Genomic DNA, 24,657 nt, shown 5'->3' with positions numbered 1-24,657 from the left:
GTTGAGCAGCAATCTAGGACCGCACCCTAGCCTGTGAGGGCAAATGGGCAAAGAGGCGGGACATGGGTGGAGTTGAGATGCCTGGTTGCTGAAACTATGCCCGCCTAGCTTGACGTGATCAAGTTAGCTCAGGCTAAGGAGCTAATGCTATATGCTACTGGCAGTACTGTCACAAGGGCTGTGCCAAGCTGACTTGATGATGTAAAGCCAATAGTGTGGAGCGTCCTCAGTGGAAGACGATCGTAATGCACACCTTGAGAGTTGACCGTGCATGCACCGCTCTCAAGCAGACCACACATAGATTGTGTGGATCCCCACCTGTAATGTAGCGAGGGCAAGGAGGAACACACAATCTAAAATGCTTAGTCGCCCCACTACTAATATATATATATATATAACTACAGGACAAACAACACCACATAGACAAGGACATTTTAACACAGAGACACCAATGACATTGGAATTTCTTGAACGCAATCATGCAGGAGCATAATTAGACGCAGCGTAGAGTTCCCGGAAAAGGGAAACGTTAATGTTAAAAATATAAATAAACATTTAATACACTACTAATTAATAAAACAATATTAATTGTATTCAAACAATTTTTTTATGCTTGTTTTTTATGCTAGTATTGAGTCATTAGCTTTGCAACATGCTAAAGTAAAGGTCTATTAAAATTATTGAGACACTGGGATAGGCTCTAGCATGCCCACGTCCCTACGGAGACGTAGGGCCTGGTATATAGATTCACATTTCACTTGCATTTTTTCTGTGCAAGAAATGGTGGAAGACTTTCTATTTGATAACTTTCTAGTCTCTATCTATTCATTATTTGTTAATTAAATCTTTCCCCGCCATTGACAATATTTTCTGTTGTTTATTCTTTTCTCAGCTTATTGTTCAAAATGTTGCTTTTTTAATGAAACTTACCCACATTCAAGTTTTGATAAAAAATAACCTCTACCACTTATTCCACCCTTAAACCTAACCAATCCACCAACCTATTTCTAACCTTACATTTATCCCACCTCAATAGCAGCAAACATGTTTTACAATACAATATGAACACAATGAGTAGATTGTACTATTTTGTACCATCATTTTTACCTCATAGTAGTTAAAGACAGCTAATATAACGTGGAACCAAAGTATCTACTGATACGTTTGGCAGTTCAATAATAAAAAAAAGCAGTGGAAAATAATTCTCTTTTAATAATCTTCAATAATAAAGTTAATTCTAACCTCTGCTATAGTGATGACCAGCATAAACCATGGTGGTGGACAGTAGGTGTAACTGTCAAAGTACCATTTGCGGTCCACCTCTCTGGGCAAAGTCTCATAGGCAACGTGACGTACAAGTCTCCGAGACAGACCCAAGCCTACTTCCTCTCTCAGTGCCGAATTCCTGAGCTGCCGACTCCCTTGCAGGATCGCTCGACGAAAACTGTTTGAACGTTTGTTGCTCATCTGAAAAAATATGACATACAAACTGAACAATCATGATTATCAGCATTTTACTATGAATATGCATGGAATCATGTATCAGTAACCAAAGACACTGATGTGATCATGTATCAGTAACAAAGATAGTAAATCAGTATTGGTATAGTCATTCAGTCCTTCAAGTTTGCATGAACATTAAGCAAGACTTTTATTGGGAAACCTCACACTTTTTCATTGATACAGGTTGTCACAAACTTTTATTTGTCAGGACATTTACTGTGATCCCTAATAATCTTTCTTAATGTTTTTTTTATGTGACTAGACAAATTCACCTGTTACTTTATTTAGAAATGTCCATGATGTAATTCGTCTATGATCTGTCTTTTTGTCTTTGACAGTGCACCCACCCCCGCCCCTGCCCCCGCCACAGACAGAATGCCACTGTTGTCACTTAGCAACCGATTAAATATTCCACACTCATCTTCAAGTCTCAGAGCAGCTGTGTAACAAACAGTGTGTAAGTGATTGCGTATGTGCGTTTGTGTGCATGAGACAATGCTGTTCAAACAAGCTTTTCACCGCTGAGGCAAAAAGCCTTCCTCAAAAATCTGGAATGTTCTTTTATCCCATGCCAGGCTCCTGATCAGGAATACAGGTCATGCATTATGTAAGTTGTGGAAGAGGCCCTGAGTAGGATGAAGAAATTTATCCAGAAAGCCCCTGAAGATGTTGCCTTTGCCGTCACAATGGGATCAAATAAAATAGTTTAAAACATGACTAAGCTGACCTACAAAGCTTAAAGTTTTACATGCTTCACACAGTAAAGCTACAAAAACAGTTTACTCTTTTAAATACAGGAATGAAGCCAACTTTGTGGAAAACTAAACTGGGGAATACTGACCGCAGATCCCTACCCGGATAACAGCTCATCACAAATGAGTTTCTGTAGATGGAAATGTGGACACAACCAGCTGCAACTGTTTCTACTGATGTTAAATTAGTACCTGTTTGCTTAATATATATACAGATGCACACAGGCACAAACAAAACAAAATACATACACACATTGGCCAGCTTTAAAGGAATAAGTTCACCCAGAAATGAAAATTCTGTCATCATTTACTCACCCTCAAGTTGTTCCAAACCTTTGTGCTGAACACAAAATAAGATATTAAAAAAAAAAAAATAAGGGTAACCAATCAGTTGATGGTCCCCATTGACTTCCATTGCAGAAAAAAAAAAAAATACTATGGAAGTCAACGGGGTCCATTAAATTGGGACCATTTGGTTACTGCATTCTTCAAAATATCTTCTTTTGGATTCAGCAGAAGAGAGAAATTCATACAGGTTTGGAACAACTTGAGGGAGAGTAAATGATGACAGAATTTTTATTTTTGGGTGAACTAATCCTTCAATATAGATTACAGTTCAAAAGTTGGAGGTCAGTAAGACTTGATCAAGGATTCATCTAATTGATGACACATGTTGGTGACAGTAAAGATAATCAGTAAAGACAGTCAAATAAATGCTGTTCTTTTAAACATTTCTATTTATCAAAGAATCATGAACAAAAAGCAATCACAGTTTCCACAAAAATGAAGTAGGACAACCATTTTCAGCTGTGATAACAAGAAATGTTACTTGAACACCAAATCAGCATGTTAGAATGATTTGAAGGATCATATGACATTGAGCACTATTGTAATGGCTACTGAAAATTCAGCTTTGCCATCACAGGAATAAATAACATTTTATAATATAAATAAAATAGAAAAATAGAATAGAAAACATTTTAAATTGAAATACTATTTCACAATATTGTTGTTTGCTGTATTTTTATATAAATGCAGCCTTGGTGAGCATAAGAGACTTTCAAAAACATCTTACCATCCCCAAACTTTTGAACGGTAGTGTACCTAGCCCGTACTGTGGTCTTATCATGGTGCAGTGATGGCATCAAATATTATTTTTAGCAGGTACCAGGATACTTTAAAAGAATTCCATGGTACTACTCATGGTAAATATCAAAAAAGGTACTTTAATAACACTTAACAATAATGAACATCAGTGTTTAATAGGTTAATATTAATTTATTTATATGCTATTATTCATTTTTAATGTTTACACATAATGCATTAACTAATATTAATGAATAAACTTGGAAATATTAAAATAAGTCTTCAAATTGCAAATCTTTATAGTATAATAGAAAATTTTCAGTGTGGAGTTTCTTACTCTACCACATGAATATTCTGTTAATTTCTTCCTTCTGTTACCCATCAGCTTTACTAAAACAACTCATGTTAACAGTTTCAGTCTCTGTGCAACTCTTTATACACACACCTTCACACATTCCCCACAAAAATAAACAGACATTAAGTGCTCCCTGTGCTTCACTTTTCTGAGGCATAATGATTTGTGGACGATCTTTGTGTTGGCTGTTTCTATGGACACCAAACAAGGAAAAGTCAAACAATATGGGATTTAGACAGTACACACAAACTGTGATATCTGTGCCATGCTCTACTGTTGTGGCACCATGGTACTACATCCAGCTGAAAGACTGTAAGGCTGAAGGAAAGAAAGAATTTTCAGAAAAAGATATAATGGAGTGGTGTTGCCACACTGTAATCACTCTTCATCAAAATATAATAGTGAAACATGGATCTTAATGTATGTATATAGAATTCTCAGTTCGTTCCAATTCTTGCTATCTGTCTTTCCTCTGAGTCTCTGTTCTCACTTTTTTTTAAATAGTGGACATTGAATGAGAGCTGTAGAAGAACAATAGCAGTGTAGAAACACCAACTGCATACTCCTCATTCCTTACTGTCCCACTTTCACATGACCTGCCACAGCCAATCAAAACACAGAATCTGATCCAATATTTCACTGCATTGCTTTATAGCACTATACAGTAGCTCTATTCTCCAGCCACTGTGGTGGACAATAGACTCTTTGAAAAGTTTCTGTATGTGTGAAAGAAAGACTGAGAGAGAATGAGAAAGAGACAGGGAAAAGGGCAAAGGAGGGTGTGAGACTGAGGGTGGGTGGCATTGAGATTTTCCCACAGATTTGATGGCATTCCCATGCAAGTGGAATGGAATATTCCATGTTTTGGCTTTTAGTTCAGGGTCAGAAGTTCTTCAAACCTCACCTCAAGTTCATCTGCAGAACTCACCAGGTTAACAAAATCCTGGTAGCAGATCTTTCCGTCAGCATTTCCGTCAGCCAGGGCAAGAAGAACCTCCAGCTTGTGAGGGTCCAGTTCTGATCCATGAGCAGCAAGCAGGTCTCGGAAACGCTCAGTACTGATGAAGCCTGAATTTTCTGGGTCATACTGAACATATGAGAGGAGATAAACAGTAAATTAGAATGCATTCTCATATTGTTACTGTTCTAAAAACAACATTCAGTAGTTAACAATATTATAACAGTTAAAACTAATTTAATGTGCCATCACTGAAATCATATCATGATGATATTCATTTTTGAGGAATTCAACCATCATTCCATTTGAAGTCTACCAGCAGAGGGACATTACTGGATTTTTATCTTTTTATCTAACCAAGTTAAAATGAATGTGTGGTAAGACATTAAGCATAGCTGGCTTTACAATGCAATATCTGTACAGAGGCAGCATCTGAAGCAACATATATACAATGAAAGGCATGATTTATTAAGTTTACAGAAGTAATTTGATGAAATTAGTGTTGTAAATATGAAATGATTAATACAGACACATAATCAATTAAATAAATTATAAATCACAAGGCTCATGGTGGTTCTGATGCTACATTTTATTTACATTTACCAAAACAACACCTGAGCTGACTTAGACAGTGACAGTTTCTTTAACACTTTTAATAATTTTGGCATTATAATGGTTTTATTCGGTTCTCTTGAACTGAGCAACAGCACAAAAGTCACACATACAAAGTTCCTAGCGGATCACCCATTTATCCGAAAATGATAGAGAAATTCAGATGGGACATTTAACAAAAGCAGAGTAATTTGCATTCTTTGTTCAAAGTGGTTGTGTGTGCGTGTGCGTGTGTGAGAAAGAGAGCGAGAGAGAGAGAGAGAGAGAGAGAGAGAGCAGGTACAAGAGATGAAACAATCAATGACTGTGTCCATCAGCTTGATCAGAGATGCAGAAGGAAGGAGACAGATGGCATAATACAGGCATTTTACATCACAGTATGACACATGATACTGTAAACAGAGGCCTTGCCATGGTTGAGACTGCCAAATTACTGTATCTAACCTCGAAAGGTTCAAATATAGTACAGAAACAGTCATATGGTACCATGGGAAATGTATTGGCAGCAAACTGTTCTAGCGCAAAACGGCTGTGTCATATCTTTAACACACCTTTTTAAATACACTGGACAGATAGGCTACTATTACGAACTTTGTAGATTTTATGTCAATTAAATACATTAGCACATGGAAGTGCTAGCAGTAAACGTTTAAAAGGTTTGAGTTAATGATGTTCATGCAATAAAATTGTATGAGTTGGCTTACTTGAGTTGGTACTCAGAAAGATACAAATATAGAGATGTCAATGACATCCTCAATGACATGTCAATGACATCTTCTGTGTCATTGAGTCAGTTCAATGAGTTCAAAGAGCTCATCCTGTTTTAGTAATTGGTGTGTCACTATGTCAGCCCTACAAGCTTTCAAACATTCACTGTTTCTGTTTGTTTGGGCAGCTAAGATCATGAGGTCACAGAGTCACAGGCAGAACATTCCAAGTTTGAGCAGCAAGAGGTCTTTTTCTGAAAGCCCCTTTGTACACATCATGCTAAAATTCACGCAGTATGCATACATGGACACAGACACACCCACACAAACTGACATCATGGACCACTTTCTTCTACGCTAGTGGATTTGGCTCAAAAGTAATATACAGTTTGCTAAATATGATTAAAGCTAAAAACATCTCCCACTGTTCCCACTGTTATTCAGACATACAAACACACAACAGCCTCGCTGAAGATTTACCCACCTTCTCTTGAAAGACCTCTGATAACTTATGTGTTCCATTAGTTTTCATGTTGTGATCTATCCCTGTCCCCACAGAGGGAGAGAGTGAGAAGCTGGAGACAGAGACTAATCTCTACCCATAGGGGATTTACAGTTTAGTGAAGACCCCCACCACTGGAAAACACACACAAACAAACACAAACCCACCCACTCACCAAAAACTCCACCCCCAACCTCTTAGCCTACATTCATAGTAATCACAAAAACACACTCTCTGATGTGTACAAGAACACACATACAATCTTGGTGTGATACCTCAATGAACAATTTTTAGTTAACTGGCTAAAAGATGAAAATGAGAGAATCCAGCTCCAACAATGGGGTTTCGATGGCCTAGTTTACTCTGCCACCTAATTACATTTCACACACATACATACTCTCTCTGCTGAGCGAGCACATGCACAAATATAACAGATGAATCTCACAAAATGACTCAGCTAAATTTAGTGTGCTAAGTGCTTTCCTAAAATATAATTTCATTCCTTGGTGTTGAAGTTTTGTGAAGTTGATGATAGTGCCCTTTTGTACCACTGTTGTAAAGAAAATGTTTTGTATTACCATGCAAACACAAACGACTGCACCCCTGGCAATTAAATACCACATTAATCCTTCTTTAAAGACAGTCCTGGGGCTGATCTTTCATAATAAAGCTGAGAAAAGGGGTTTGTGTGTGTGTGTGTGTGTGTGTGTGTGTGTGTGTGTGTAACCCCTGGTATTCCAGGCCTCATTTTCATAAAGCCGCATATTAAACAGTCTTCTTTACAGAGGAGAGAATGGAGTTCACCAGCTGCCTCAATCTCTGTGTGTGTATGTGTGTGTGTTTGGAAGGGGAGGGATAGAGACATTAAATTAAAGTTGAAATTAAAAACATGAAAAACATATATATATCCTGCAGTTGCAGTCTCAATTACAGAAAATAAAGTTGCAATTAAGAGATATAAAGTAACAGTTGCAACATACAAAGCCATATTGCAAGTTTAAAGTCACATTGTAAAATGTTAAGCCACAGCGGTGGATGATTTTTTTTTGGTCATGCTGATTGGATGTGATCAAATAAATTATTTTATACTATGGGGGTGTTGAATGCTTGAATCTGATTGGTTGACGAACATTCTAAGGTGTGCAGTTATTTTCAGGGAAATGCACAGCTAAAGTAGTTCCAGACCACATAACAGTTCCTTATCACTTTGCCAAATCATTTCAGTTATTTCAAAGGTATACAGCCCACAGAACTAAAACCAACAACGACACTGACCGAGCAAATAAATATAGTAAACAATAGGATAAAAACTTCCAATTATTTTTCCAAAATTACGTTTTATTATGTATTTTGCATTTATTAGTTATTATGGAAAAGCACATCTCTCTCTCTCTCTCTCTCTCTCTCTCTCTCTCTCTCTCTCTCTAATAACTGTATTAATAACTGCATTAGTCTGTGTGGAAGAAATTGTTTGCCACCACATCTGCTATCAGTGGCTTAAGTCTCCGTTACTAGCTCTAAAATGATGTTTTGTAATTAGCAACGGAGACTTGGGACGAGATTCATAAGAAACTAGTCCTAAACACAAGACTAAAAGGACAAAAACCTTGAAATACATTATCTGAACAATGTTTTAATGTGTGGTAACTGTAGTATAAACGGAATACAGTAATTGACTCAGGGCCATTGAATCATTAGAAAAATAATGCACACCCGAGGTGTTACGGCCCCGATTACCACCATTTTCTAATAATTCAATGGCCCGTCATCAATTATTCCTTACATAATTATTTTTAATATCCTCAAATGTAAAATTTCATTGTTCCTTCCTTAAACATAAACAGATGTACTGTATACACATCATCACAGACAAAACTTCAAAAGGTTCTTCTACCATCTACCACATTTTACATACACATGTAATTCCAAGCACCACTAAGTTAAATGTACAGCACTCTGCTTCACTGGACCTCTCCATTTTAGCACGGATACAACGCATACACAACAAGTAAACAACAAATCTTGTAAAACCTCTCGGTAGTATTATAAAGAGGACAATCATTAGCAAATAGAAGTTCAGGGCTGAGTAAAAGACCTGGGTCATAACTAATGCACAAACAAATAACAAAGTATCTTTAAGTCTCACATGCTCTTTAAATGCAGCCAATTCTCAGAATAATATTCAGCATATACCATATGCTATGACCAAACTCATGTTCATGTGGGACAAAATGTAATTCACAGAGGATTAGCATGTTTATCTCCACATGAATAGGAAACAACAACAGGATTAAAACATACAGAACCTATACACAATCATACAATAAGGAAGTAATCAGCACCATCAATTATGTATCATTCTACCGTAAAAGTCATATCAATAATTACTAGGGGTGTCTATTGTAAAAACAAATACGAATTACTCGCACCTGGGTCATTCTACAGAAACGTCCACATGTATTTCTTTTTCTAACATTTAAACTTACACCACATTATTAGACTACCCTTTGACTTTATGAATATGCATAAATGACAGCTTAATGATTTTTTATATTTTTTGTACATTTATTTAAAGACCGCATGTACCATTTTTTTGTCACTGGTGTTACCCTACTTCTTTGGCAATATTAAAGGTTTTTATGAAATATTATTTCTAATTTTTTTGAGCACATGTAGTCAGAGTTACCGAAAAATAATAATAATGCAACAAATAAGGAGATTATGTTTTATTTATTTTAATTAGGTTTGTTAAAAGTGTGCTTGAATGAGGTTAGTTCATCTGCGCTACCATCTATTTGCTATAACAATGAAAATATTTGAAAACCAGTTAAAATCAAGTAATGATGCAATCCTTTAAATCTTAACTATTGAGTGTAGCAATGGATGTAATTAAATGGATGTAACATTATTACTATGTCACATGTGACATTGTATTTAATGTGACAGAAAAAAAAGACAGTAACACCAGTGACACAATGAATCACCAATGGCATGCATAAGACCAAAGATCATTATTCTTCAACTATAATTAAGTATATGAGACTAAATTGTTACATTTGGCATATAATCTAAGTGAATAGCTTTGAATAAAGTTTATCTATAAATGGGAGTCACTGGTGTTACTGGTGTTACCCATAAGAAAGGTGACACCAGTGACAGTAACACCAGTGACAATTTTCATGAAAAATTCATTTTACAAAATGGCTGCTGCAAGGTAACAAACCACATGTTGTCAATCAGAGTATACTAACTAAATTAAGTAGTTTAATCCATTTGTATTCTCATTTTTTTACAATTACCTAACAGTAAAGTAGGTCATACCAGTGACTTCAACTAAAAGCTTCATATGAAATCATGAGATAAATGAGAAGATTTCTGCTAACTGAGAAGAGACAGTGGATCTACCATGGGCTTTTCTTCATAGATATTCAGGAAATTGGAAGAAGGAAGTCAAGTGATGTCATCAGTGTGATTTTTATTTCAAAATAAGAGATTTTTGTTTAACGGTAACACCAGTGACACAACTCCAGGGGACCACTACTTTCATTATAAATTTTATAATATTTATTCTGCATTTTTTGTATATCATTTAAATAATATATTTGATAGTTACGTATACATTATTGCATTTTAAATGGTGTAAAAATCTGTTATTGACCTCAAAATAAAGGATTTTCTCTCTGGACATGACTGTGGGGACGAGCACTTCTGTGGTGCTTGGAATTCTAAATAATTAATAAAAATCAAATATTGCCACATTGATGGCTCAAGAAGGTGTAATTGTTCAAATAACATATTGTTTTATTTTAAAATGTAAAGAAATTGTAACCCTAAAGTGTTTTTTAAGTGTAATATTTCTGTAAAGGCTAGGGACAGAAAAATGGACATTTTCATAGAATGACCCACCTAACATTAAAATTTGTAATCATAAATATGTTTTCACACTGAATCAAATTAATGTGGAAACAACTTAAAGACAATATTTTTTATATTTGTTTAATGGCATCTTTTTCCTAAGTATTATGAATAAAGACCAGTATCACCAATACCCATACTAATGCTGATAAAAAACGCTCACTTTAATAAGGAGCCCAACACAGAAACCACCAACCCAAGTTTGCACAAACGTTCCTTAGTGTATTAAAGTTGCGATGTAATGGAAGAAGCGACAGCTCTTTTTTCCAAATTGTGACGTACATCTGAGTAAAATTAATTATCGAAAATATAGGGCGGAAACATCTGACTTCTGATCTGTTGGCATCCATATGACTCATACATGACAGTCAGAGCACAGAAACCATTTAAAATAATATGACATAAAAATTACAGCACCACAAACACTCTCTGTCATGAGGGTGAGGAAACTTCCACCATTATCTAAATGCATGACGACATCAATATGTTTGTAAATTTTAAACAGAAATAGTACATTCTAGAAACATTAATGCTAAGTATATATATATATATATGTATGTATATATATATATATATATATGTATGTATATATATTGTCTTCATACATAGTTTTATTAAGTGTGCTTGCTGAAAGCAGCACACTTATTGTTCTTCTTAAGTATTCTTCTTCTTCTTCTTCTTCTTATTATTCCTGGGAGAGAAATTTTGGCCAGCTCCTGCGCCTAGGCCCTTTGAGACAGAGACACCGTTCCAACTTTAAAACGTCCGGTCAGTATCGGTGTAAGTTGCTCGCGAAGATGACATCACAAGTCCATGTCGTTCGTCCGCCATATTGGATTGAACAGAAAGCGAAACTAAATTTTTCACAGGTCACAAATTTGGTCCGAACTTCACGAAACTGGACGTACATGATCCTTGGACTAAGCCTCACAAAAGTTACTAGAAGGATTTTTGATTTTCGTAAGCGTTTGCCCATCACAGCCAAACGAAATCGGCGGCGTAGTCGCCAAAAAAGGAAGTCGTCCATATCTCAGGAACTCTGTCACATATCGAAACCAAACTTTGTGCATGAACTCGGGACTCCAATGTGAGGATGCACAAGATCTGATTTTTGTTTATTATTTTTTTTCAGGCTAATTGACAAACCCATTTACTTATGTCTATGCAAAAGAGTTTCACCTCACACTTTTAATGTTAATGCATTTAGACAGTAGGTGGCACTGTTGTATTACATTTCACAGAGCTGCCAAGTCAGTGTATATACTGCATTCGTTTTTACTAGGTTTGTCTTAATAAATGCAAGGCCTGAATTTCGTTTTTTAAACTGGGAGGGAATTCCCCGCTTACATGGGTCACATGGGGGGGGGGGGGGGGATCTAAAGATTATGGGGGGGGGGGGGATAACTTTTGATGCATCAGTCTAATTTAATCATCTTCATTTATTAATATCTACAGATTTGTATGCATGAATTGTGCATTTCCAGTTCTCAAAACAGTTAATAACAAAAAAAAAAAAAAACACTTCATACAAAATACATCATGCTCTTCTTCGCTAACCGAACAAACAATTCATTGTCTGTGGCTGTGTTTGTGCACGTGGGAAATATGCTGCGCATAACAATAGAAAACTAGAAAAATGCATTTCTGGAGGAACTGCAAAGTGTGCTTGCTTGAGTGCAGTGCACTAACAATAGCAGGTAGTGGATAAGGGTGCGTTGAAGTTTGCTTGATCTGAGAATTTCAACAATAGTACTTTTTCAAGATTGGGCAAAAAGGTGAAAAGTTATGTTATTTTCAATAGGCTACTATTTTATCACCCAAAACACTCCCACTCTCTGCTGTATATTCATAACCAATTATTTCAAAACCAACAACCAAGCCACATAAACAATGCCATTGGCACTAGTCTACATTGCAGACATGTCTCTTAATGCACATAACTTTTCACCTTTTTGCACAATCTTGAAAAAAGTACTATTGTTGAAATTCTCAGATCAAGCAAACTTCAACGCACCCTTATCCACTACCTGTGATGTGTGTTAGTGAACCGCACCCGAGCAAGCACACTTTGCAGTTCCTCCGGAAAGGCATTTTTCTAGTTTAATTAGTTGCCTAAAGAAAAATCTTTGAAAGATATGTCAGTGCGTTCATAAAAACCCCAAAAAGACCCCCAACACCTAGATCTGTTCTTTCAGAGCAGATTCACTGTTAAACAGTTGAAACAGTCAGCAATAAAAAATAAAATTACAAACAATAGGACAAATACAATAGAAAAAAAGATACAAATTAAATAAATTTATCCTACTAATAATAATAAGCCTACTATACAGAAATTGAATAAAGAAATCAAATGTGAAAATAAAACACTGCATAGTCTTCACTGTATTAATTAAATATACATATCTTTTCAAAGTCAATTTATTCAGTGAAGAGAAGTGAATCATTCTCACGTTTATTTTCCCAACTGTTTATGTTCACTTAAGACATAACTGACTGCGTTTAAGTGAAAACTTGGCAAGACAGACATTTTGACATATTTTTGTGTGTATTTGTCTAAGCGCACACCCAAAGCCCAATGTAGCCTATACTTGTCAGTGTTTCACTCCATCTCAGATCACGCGCATTGAAAGCTGACAGGAGAATCAATACACTTTTAACTCTTTTTTTAGTATCATGCACATCCGGCATATTATTACAGTCACGTTACATGATTTGATTGATTTGGATGTTAGGTAGGAAAGGCGACAGCGCACTGCTTAAAAGGAGAGGTACGGAATGCGGAATCGTCTTTTCATAATCGTTGGAAGCCAAATCAAAACCAAAATTAAAATTCTATTAATCGCACAGCACTAGTCATTCAATCATTTGAGTTCAAAGGGGCCACCTGGTGGTTTGGGGGGCCTACGCAATTACATACATACAACCAGAGGTGGGCACAAATACATCAAAAACTATTTTGTTACAAACTACAAATACTGGCTCATGAAATGTAACAAAATAAAATACAAAATACTGATGTGAAAAATGTATTTAAATAAAATACAAGTAATTAGTATTTTGAAAATACAAAAATACTCCCACAATAATCTTAAGTCTTTTTTTTATTACTGAAAGGTCAATAACACAAATAGTAGCAATAACACAAATTTGAGAAATGACATCATAAATTTAAAATGGCGAAGTAGCAAAATAAAAAAGGGGGGAAAAAACAGACCGAGAATTTGTCACAAAATCAAAATTCCATTTTAATCATAATATATATGATTAATCATATTAATCATAATATGTGTGGGTTTGTTTTACACACGAGACTCTAACTGCCCTGATCGTGTATGCCTTTTCCATAGTAGAATCGCGCTGCGTGCGCAATTATTGAAAAACAATAGGATTGATGTAGCCTGACTTCGTCATACTCATATTCTAGGCAGAATGTGAGTCTGATACTGCTCCATAGGGCAGCTGATAAATTAAACTTTTGCCGAATCCCGTGGGAAGGACGGCAAACACATTTTTCCGATCGACAAATGCCTTGATTGCGGTTCTCTGTTCGTCTTTTAAAATGAATGCGCTGTCGATTTCTTTTATAACAGACGCGATAGCGGAATCTAGACATCTCAATTCTCCTGCTACAGTCGTCTTTGTTGAAAACCAATTCAACCCAAGCGCTCTTTGGTGACGTGGGTGATTACGTAACCGCAGATCATCTGTCCATCATCGATTAAAGCCCGCCCTGGCAATTTGATTGGCTCGGCCTTCTGGGAGCCGAGCATAATTACTCCTCAACGGATCGAGTCCAGACCGAACTTCCCAACCAAAAAATGTTGTGGGCGGGGTTCGGGCTGGCACCCAGGCTAGGATTGGTGATTATTTTATACAAAATCCGACGGAATATCATTTTTTCTCATAATGTAATACATTGAAAAACGTGTAAAACCTGCAGATGGATATTATATTGTGAACGCTTGCTTAGCATGGAGATTTCAGTGGAGTTACAAAAGACACGCTGTTTCAAAATAGGTATGATGTCCTTTTATGAATGACAACACAGTGCATTGATCTCATAAGGCACAATTATTTTCTCTATAATGCCGTTCAGTGTGCAATATGTGTGTGTGTGTGTAGACTATATTTTTCACAAAACACTTTACCTTAAAGGGATAGCAAGTTCACCCAAAAAGGAAAATTCTGTCATCATTTACTTATCCATATGTTGTCCCAAACCTGTATGAGTTTCTTTCTTCTGTTGAAATAAAAAGAAGATATTTTGAAGAATGTTGGTAAGCAGACAGTTGACGGAAGCCATTGACTTCCATAGTAGGAAAAAAAATACTATGGAAGTCAATGGCTAGGCTACTGTCAACTGTTTGATTACAGACATTCTTCAAAATATCTTTTTTTTGTGTTCAGCAGAAGAAGGAAACTCATACAGGTTTGGGACAATAAAAGGGTGACAAAAGTTTTATTTTTGGGTGAACTATCCCTTTAATGCCGTTTTTAAGAGGAGCAGCGCCACTTCTTCTCCTGTGTTCAAAACATAGACTGTAAAAAAATATGGACGTAGTGTCCGTGATGTCACCCGTAGGGGTTCAAAACTCATTCACTTCTTGGAGGGAGCCCAGTCTACAGGGATCACGCGATTTTCGTGCATCTAACCTGGACATTGCCATTGCCAACATCAGACCGAAAATATGGCAAAATCATTTACTATTGTGATAAGCATATATGGTGATTTTTCTTAAGTATTTAAGTATTTGAAATACTCTAAATACACTCCCTCAAAATATTTTGTTACAAACTACATTTTATTTTTTCCACACCTGCAAAATACAAATTACAAAATACACTAAAGTAATTAAATACGTATTTAAAATACATTTAATTGAAATACTGCCCATGTCTGCATACAACATAGGGAGGACCAGCACTGGGTGTGAGTAACAGCTTCCGTACAGCATTTAGATAAAGAACCTACCTGATTGACATGAATTAAAAGCTGCTAATACTGTTCAGAAGTAACAGCTTTCACAAAAAAGCAGTAACACTGTTCCCAGATCACTGTATGATGTCATTCACAGCCACTATTAAAAGAAATGTGAAAACAGAACACCATTCAGGGAGTGTGAACACAAGCTCATTTTCTCTGCTTGGGAGCACAGTAATTTCATGGCTGGTACTTTTAGTATTGAAGACACTATTCAAAATTGCAAAGGAGCAGTGTCTGGATACAAATCAAGAATGTAGAGACAACTGTAATTAGCACTTGAATAAAAAAGGGTGTCAAAAACATTATGCATACACAAAATGAACTCAGGGTGCTCAATTCCATTGAGTTTCTTCATGGCCATTAGGGCTTCACTTATGATAGCTATTGCTCAGTTGCTTTAGAAGGCTGTACTGTAAATATGCCTGGTCCTCAGGCTGCAAACCAACAAGGGCTGCACTGCATGGGGGGGAGAAAACCAAACAGGCTCAGAGGAAAAAACGGGCCTATGGCAACATTTCTGCAAAATAATATTATGATGCTTCTTGCATGTTTCAAAAGACAGGGATAGCTGCAGGTTGGAGGAATGAAAGGAGGCGTACCGAAAGGTGAATTGCTATAAACCTATCCTACACCCTGACAGACAGCTTTTGCGACCAATGATAAAGACCTTTCTCCACGCCCCTACCTTTTGGCATGGTCCAACCTTCTATCACGTCCATTACTCCAACCTGCAGATACCCACACTTGTGTTTCAAAGTGACATGTCCAGTGAGGGGGACAAAAAGTGCATTCAATTCTCTCCAAAACAGATGAATGTGAATGTGATGATGTTTTATTATTGTTGTATACATTACAGCAGTTCAGAAATAAAATGTCCGGTGATTGACAGTAAAAGGTTAATGCTGAAGCAACCATGCCATTTTAGCTTGATTCTACGTCTTTGAACTCTTTTATTGTGACTCATCTTAAGAATTTTACAAGTGAAGTGCTATACACAGGTGAGCTAGTTTACTATGTCAGAAAAGCCATACATATGGAGCATGTGATGCAAACGTCAAAATGTATCATGCAATATGGTAAAAGTGTATTGGTGTCATAACATAAACATAGTATTGTGCAAAGACCTGCGTCAAAAATAAGTGTTTATTTATTGATAATCTGCCCTCATAATCATTTATGTAAGGCCTGCCAAATCGGTCCAACGACAGTTTCTGATAAGCGGGTGAAAGTTTCTGCGCGTTACTGTCTTTTCAGCTTGGCAAAGTTATTTCATTACCTATAATTAACTCTATATTTATACTATAACACTTCGAGTTTCGCACTGGCTGGGTATACGATCTCATAATCATAAGCTCGTAAGTAATTAATAGAGGCCATTGACGACTTCTTTTTAGATAACCGCACCATGCTTGCTCATTTCTAAATGTATATTATGTAGTCCCCATAGATCTGTACACACTTACTGTAGTCTAACTAAGGTAAAATTATATCTAACCAGAGGTCACGACCATTACCATAAAAAACAAGCGGACCAACTTAACTTCTTCTAATGATAACTTTGTATTATCATGCCATGGTTTCCCATGTACACTTTGTTAGAATAATATTAAAATAATTTAGATTGGTCTAACAATGCTCTGTTGCTCTAAACGGAAAACCCATTAATTGCCTCTACAGTCTAAGTATACATTGATAAATGCCAATGTGTTAGACGGAACACTAAAACTTCAGTTGGTGTGCCCCAATGCTCCATAAAACTGAATTTGCATTGACTAGATTTATAGACACAGGGAGTTCACACCTTGTCGAGGAACAGGAGTTAGTTTGGATGAAGGACCCTGGGAAAAAGTGCACACCCAGTAAGCAAAGTATCTCTAAACCCTTATTACCATTTGGTTTACTTCTGTGGAGATGAGACCATTGTACCAGTCGCACTGAGACATTTTAAATGATACCAAACATGACTGTTAATTAACTTGTAGTGACATAGAACATCATTTTTTATATAATCTTTCTAAGTGAACAAAGTGAAGAGAAGGATGTGTAAAGGGAAGGAAGTGGGGGAGAAGGAACAAATGTTAAGGAAGGACAGGAGGTAAGAAGCTTTCCCGCAACTTCACTGTGTGGGCTGTGGAGACAAATGGCAGTATGTGTTTATGTTGTCCATTATCTCAGGAGATCAAAGTATCCGAGGTTCTGTTTATCTTGCATGTGAAATATGAAAAAAGGTTATTTCATTACTGTCACTACTGTTCATTTCAGCTGGAAACTGCAGAGAATTGCATGTTTCTCTGCAGTCCTCCTAATGTTTTAGGAGTTTTGCATAAATGTAGGTAGAGGCTTTTTTTTCAGTGAGCCTATGTTGATACAATCTGTCATACAGACACAATGCTCTCAGTTTACTGTCTTCTAAAGTGTGTGGTCTGATTTTAATGCTAGCTCTTTTTAATGCTCTTTTCAACAAGTGATGCTAACAACATAAAAGTCAGGATATTCCACGATGAACCAGAAAAGGTGTTTCCGTCTCCTTTATAAACATAAAAGGTTATGTTGGTAACCAAACAGTTTTGGAGACCATTGGGTTCTATTGTATGGACAAAAAACATTCTCCGAGATTTTTCAAAATACCTTCAGGTACAAAAAAGACATCAGGGTGATTAATCATGACAGATTTATCCCTTTAAGAATCATCGGACTTCTTACAATATATTTTATGCAGACGGTAAAAACACCAGCACTGACAGGAACTAGAGTACATGTTTGAAAGATTACATCAGGGCTTATTACAGCAGAGTAAATACAAACATTTTTTGCAGGTTACTGAACACAACATGTGAACGCAAAGTGGAACTGGCTTATTGTGTGTTACCCTGCTTATTGCAAATCTACTTCAAAAATATGTAAAACATCCCCAGTACTTTTTTTCTTTCTCCTATCAACGTAAAACCAAATGTCATTCATGACGTTTCAGATGCTGCTCTGAGTAAACAACATTATAGCTGTTTGTCATCAATGAAGCCGCAGTGGACTGATGGATTAACCGTCAGGGCTGCTGGGTGTTTGTGTGCAGGCCATATTTCACACCATTAATTGCCCAGACACCATTTCTCACATCTGCTCTAAAGGTCACAATGTCTGGCTTAGATTGACCATAATCATGCAATTAATCTCCCTATAGGACAAATTTTTGCACAAATTTAAAACTGAAAATGCTATAACAAATTTATTATATTATTATTATTTATATACGGTACATCTTTCATCCACTAGGAATTGCATGGTTAGAGAATGAAACATAACTTTCTTGTTCGCTGCTCAGGGTTACATTTTTGACCAAACTATGATGTTTTTTTATATGGTTTTACTGTATTTAAAACGCTAAGTCTTCAATATACTGTAAAATTGTAAATTAATTGTGAAATTATTTGCTTTGTGTAATGTCCATATCCAGGGCAATTTCATGGAAATGTGGAAATGTACTTGCTCTCTGTTCTTCCGGCCCTTCTCAGGAATTTTTTTTTTTTTTATTGTAACCTAATGTGACATTTTTTCCAAGCCTCTCTCTGTGCTTTATTCACTGCTCCATCTCTAACTGTCTGCCCCATAAAAATTGTATAAGAAATAATTCTGCTAGTAGCCAAAAAATGGGGCATGGAAGGTTATACTGTAGCAGCACACAGTACAGGTCAAGGTAATCAAATCACAAAATAAAACATACCCCTGCATCTAATATTCATCCCTCAACATTAAGTTGTTTTTTTTTTTTCTCAAATCACTTACCGTATTTCTTACTAATTTGTAGGTTCATGATAATCTTGTGACCAAGATTGTGACCAATTTTATTGCTGTGATATATTTCTGAGTGAAATGGCTATTGAACCACAAAAAATGTAGAACAAGACTTGCTGTAGTGCTGTATCCAATTTTTTCCTAGGCCTTCCTATGGCCGTCTGCCGGAAGTTAGTTATTTTAGTCAATAAAGTTTTAAATATGGATATTTTTCTTACACAAACGCATCGCTTCACTTCAGAAGGCCTTTATTAACCCCCCAGAGCCGTATGGATTACTTTTATCATGGATGAATGCACAACAGAAACGGCCATTCACTGCCATTATAAAGCTTGGAAGAGACAGGGCATTTTTTTATTTAACTGATTGTATTCGTCTGAAACAATAATGTCATACACCTATGGCTTGAGGGTGACTAAATCATGGGGTAATTTTCATTTTTGGGTGAACTAACCTGTTAACTACAGGCATACATGTCTCAAAGACGTCAAGTGGGCATTTCACAGGAAGAAGTTATGACATTTTTGATGAAAGACTACAGTCTTATAAATGCATGCATTTGCATCACAATGCATTAAGAAACATGCATTAAGAGAATAAAAGGGTCAATTTTGATAAAGGTATAAATATTATTTGTTCTGAACACATTTTTGGTTTATGCATGTACAGTAAATTCTGCTTTCCTTCAGACAGTGAAGATATAGCACTACCATTTAGCAGAGTAACATTTAGTTAGCGTAAAGAGATATAGGCCTACCCTCACAAAAAATTCTAAATGCCTAAGTAATTAATCCAGGTGCCATTAATTAATCATCTCACTGTCAACACTAACAGCACTTTTGTTCTTTCTGTATTTATCAGCAACAAATTTCACTCTATTTTCCATCTTCACATTTCAAAGTTAAGCAGTGTTGGGATTTTACCCATTTACAATAGACATTTGATATGCTTAGAAGAAAAGGGAATTTCATGAAAAGTTAAGACATATCCAAACTAGCCTTCAGGTGATAGACATAAAAGGATGTCTTTTCCGAGATGAAGTCTGATCCTGGCGTTTTTGTAACCCTTTTGAAACCCTTCAGAAACATTTCTTAAAGAACTATTTGCTCATCAAATGAAACCTGACGTGATAGGCCAATATTAAATATGCTGTATTTTCTACACAGATTCATTCTGATCTTTAAAGCAGCACTCAGTAGCTTCGGGATTTCTTCGCTGTATTCTCGCTTTTTGCTCGCAGGTTTCTCTCTAGAGCTCCCCCCACAGCTTCGGAATAGATATTTGACAACACTGTTGTAAAAACTCTTTGGTGATTCTCAGACACCAGAGGCTAGTAGATCAACGACATCAAAGCAGATGGGACATTCTTTAAAACGTCTTCTTCATTCGGGTTCGGACAGCGTGAGGGAGCGCAATAATTACAGTATTTTAGCAGATTTCTTTTGGCCGTAAAGCAATTGTTTACATCGCGAGACCTGATATCACGCGATACCTCCTGCCGCGGTGGCCGGCGGCCCGCCGTCTCAAATTTGCAAGTGCGAATTTTCCGCTCACGGGCACCAGGGGGGTGCGAAACGACCACCATTCAACCCGAAATAAGTAATATAACCATTCCAATGACTCCGAAGCTGTTCAGTTAAGGTAAAAAAGTTACTTAGTTCACCTTTAAGGAATAGTTCAGCCAACAATACAAATTTTGTAATAATTTTCTCATTACGCTGTTATTGTAATCCTTACCATATCATTCCAAAAAGCTGAAATGACTTTCTTCTGTGGAACACAAAAGGAGATGTTTAGCTGGATGTCCAAACTGCTCTCTTTTCTATATGGAACTAGATGAAGACCACAAGGGTATCAAGTTCCAAAAGGGATACATATCTACTATATTCCAAGTCTTCTGAAGTCTGTGATAGCTCTGTGTGAGGCACAGATAAATTCTTTTTTTATATAATATAATATAAATTAAATAATAGGACGCTTAAGTGAACTTACAAGTACACTTTCATGACTATATTTCTTAACACTTAAGTACAATTTTAAAAAGTGCACTTGTCAAAACTGAAATGAATTTAGTATATTTATTTTACATTCAGCAGTAAACTTGAACCATAATTCAAAGACAAAAAAGCAATAATGAAATTACATATAAAGATGTACTTAAGTCTTACTTAAGTGGGTCAAAAACACGTGAATTGTGTTTAATATGAATTTAAACTAATACATACTAAGTGTCTAAGTGTTTGCACTAAAATATATTCTTGTAAAGTTTATTACTTCCATAAGAAGAACTATATGTTGAAGTGCTCTTCTTCACAAGGGACGGAAAAGATAAGCATAGACATTATATAAAATAACTGTAAGAAAGAAAGTCATACAGATTTTGAAAAACATGATGATTTTGTTTTTCGGTGAACTACTGGTTGTAATTGTTGGGGTTGAGGGGTGATTTAATGATACAGGAGATTGAGAAGGATCCATTTGCAGCTTTATTGAAGGAACGTCAAACAGGCAAGGGTCAGAGAACAGCAAACAGGGAAATCAGAGGTCAACACAGAGAGAGTAGTCAGGTAACAGGCAGAAGATCGGGGCAGGCAGCAAGAGACAATAATCCAAAGGCAATCCAAGTCAAGACAGGCAGCAAGCAGGCAGAAGTGAGATAACAGTCCGAGGTCGGCAACTAGATCAGTAGAATAGGGTAAACGCTCAGAAATTACAGGCCGTGGCAATGCAATACTTCGCACTGATCTTCTATTTGAGTGTGGTTTAAATAGAGAGTCTGAATGAGGTGCAGGTGTGTTCGCAATCAGTCCCAGGTATGAAGCATTATGGGGATTGGAGTTCCCGAGAGAACTAGTATTCCGGTGAAGGCTCCCTCTGGTGGTGGAGAGGAGGCGGTGCGGGAGCCCGCTCTGTAACAGAGCCCCCCCCCCTGCGAGCAGCTCCTGAGGCGAGAAGGCAGACAACGCTGGGGTCTTCCACGGGGTCTAGGGGCCGGTTTTCCCGGGTATGTTTGATGAAACTCTTCAGTGAGTGATGGGTCCAGGATATCTCCGGCATTGACCCAAGATTGTTCCTCCGGACCGTACCCCTCCCAGTCCACCAGGTATTGGAGGACGTTACCCCGGCGTCTGGAGTCCAGCACTTCGTGCACCCGATACTCCTCCTCGCCGTCAATCAGGATGGATGAGGGGTCTGGAGCTGCAGCTCCCACTTCCGACGCTCCTCTTGGCCCACCGGCAGGTTTCAACAGAGATACATGGAATGTGGGAGAGATGCGGTAGTCAGCAGGCAAACCCAAACGAAAAGATACAGGAGAAACTTGTTTTAATATCTGAAATGGTCCAACATACCTGGGGCTGAGTTTGCGGCAGGGAAGTCAAAGTCTCAGATCTCTTGTGGAGAGCCACACCCACTGACCAGCGCTGTACTTCGGAGCAGGGCGCCGATGACGATTGGCCTGTTGTTCTTGTCGTCTGACTGCATGAAGGAGATGTATATGAGCCTGATCCCAGATCGCCTCGCTCTTGCGTAGCCACTCTGTGACAGATGGTAGTTCCGTTGGTTCCCCTGACCAAGGGAACAATGGTGGTTGAAAGCCCAAGACGCATTTAAAAGGAGTAATACCTGTGGCAGGTTTGATCAGTGAATTTTGTGTGTATTCGGCCCAGAATAGATACCGGCTCCACTCGGCTTGTTCCTTCTGGCAGTAGGATCTTAGGAAACCTGTGACATCCTGGTTCAGACGTTCTGTCTGTCCGTTGGATTGTGGATGGTACCCTGAGGTCAAACTGATGTTGATATTCAGATTTTTGAAGAATGCAGTCCAAACTCTGGATGTGAACTGAGGACCCCGGTCGGAAACAATATCCTCAGGTAAACCATACAAGCGGAACACTTAGTTGCACAGAATTTCAGCTGTTTCTAGAGCAGTGGGGAGTTTGGGTAAAGGTATGAGACGGCATGCTTTGGAGAATCGGTCGACAATGGTGAGTATGGTGGTGTGTCCTTGCGATTTAGGTAGATCTGTGATGAAGTCAATTGCAATATGGGACCAGGGGGGGCGAGGTGTGGGAAGTGGTGTTAACAGCCCAGCAGGTAATTGTCTGGGTGATTTGGACGTATTGCAGCTGACACAGTTCTTTACATGTATAGTGGTGTCGACCCGTAGCGTCGGCCACCAGAAGCGATTCTGCAAGAGATGAATGGTAGCCGTGATTCCTGGATGCCCTGAACTGGGATTGGAGTGCACATGATCAAGGAGCCGGAAGCGGAGACTTTCTGGAACAAACAGTAAATTATCCGGACATTCAGAAGGGGGTCTCACCTGACTGTTCGCTTGTTGAATCTCCGTGACCAAATCCCACTGTACTGGAGCTACCAGTAGATTTGTCTGAATTATGTTCTCTGGAGTGTGGTTCTGAATTGTGCCTTCTGTTTGACGTGATAGAGCATCTGCTTTGATATTCTTGGTTCCTGGTCGATATGTGACGGTGAATTGAAATCTAGTAAAGAATAGTGCCCATCTGGCTTGTCGTGGATTTAGGCGTTTAGCTGACCGTAGATACTCCAGGTTCTTATGATCGGTTAGGATGACAAAGGATTGGTTTGCTCCTTCCAGCCAGTGTCGCCATTCTTCCAGTGCCAATTTCATTGCGAGCAATTCTCTGTTCCCCACGTCGTAATTTTGTTCAGCTGGCGTAAGTTTGCGGGAGAAGAAGGCGCATGGATAAATTTTTTCTGGGTTACCCTGTCACTGTGATAGTCAAGTCAAGTCAAGTCATCTTCATTTATATAGCGCTTTTAACAATGTAGATTGTTTCAAAGCAGCTTTACAGAGATAAGCGTATAATTTAAGGTAACAGAGATTGTTTTGGCTTTATAGCAGAGTTAAGTTATTTTCCATCTAAAGTTAGTTTTGATTGATTTGCTTCCGTCGCAACGATCATTTGTTATTAAATTAGGAGCCGCTAAGACGACACCATTCCCTCTACACAGACTCTAAACGCGAACCTGTGAGAAACGCTGATGGCATTCACATGCGCATTTAGAATGGGTTCTATAGTTATGTGTGTTTGAATATACGCAGGTTTGGAATTCCCTACAAGCCAAGCCTAAACAAAGTACTTGTCTTTCCTTATAAATTTTGATAAAGAATTTTATTTTATTTTGTTGCTTTGGGGTAGGAACGCGAAACGAATTTTCCCGACAACGCCTTATCTGTATAGTGGTAGAGGGATCCTCCATAGGGAGAGACTAGTTGGCACTTCAGCACTGCGTTGTCATCGGTCCAGGCGTGATAGTACAGCCCCGACTCCTGTGTTAGAAGTGTCTACCTCCACAATGAATTGGCGTTCAGGGTCTGGATGATGGAGGATGGGTGCAGATGTAAATCGGGATTTGAGTTCCTTGAAAGCCTGTTCTGCCGCCTCTGACCACTTTAATCTAGTCGAATGACGTTTGGTCATTGCGGTTAAAGGAGCCGCGATGATGCTGA

General features: G+C 37.7%; 1 protein-coding gene across 5 annotated transcripts in view; it reads right to left on the bottom strand.

The window, feature by feature from the left end:
• The window catches only part of rhbdl3 (rhomboid, veinlet-like 3), a 129,832-nt gene that overhangs the window by 61,053 nt on the left and 44,122 nt on the right, over window positions 1-24,657 (bottom strand). For 3 of the 5 annotated variants that reach the window (XM_081380025.1, XM_081380027.1, XM_081380028.1), the window contains 2 exons: window positions 4,601-4,783; window positions 1,243-1,467 (listed from right to left, as the gene is read on the bottom strand). In XM_081380025.1, the coding sequence (XP_081236151.1) occupies window positions 1,243-1,467; window positions 4,601-4,783 (408 nt within the window). Of the gene's footprint in view, window positions 1-1,242; window positions 1,468-4,600; window positions 4,784-6,457; window positions 6,546-24,657 lie in introns of those variants that run through there. The other 2 variants (XM_081380029.1, XM_081380026.1) reach the window with 2 other exon arrangements.

The sequence above is a fragment of the Scardinius erythrophthalmus genome (genome assembly GCF_964197995.2).
Source record: "Scardinius erythrophthalmus genome assembly, chromosome: 12".
Lineage (NCBI taxonomy): Eukaryota > Metazoa > Chordata > Actinopteri > Cypriniformes > Leuciscidae > Scardinius > Scardinius erythrophthalmus.
This window is presented reverse-complemented; position numbering and strand designations above follow the sequence as displayed.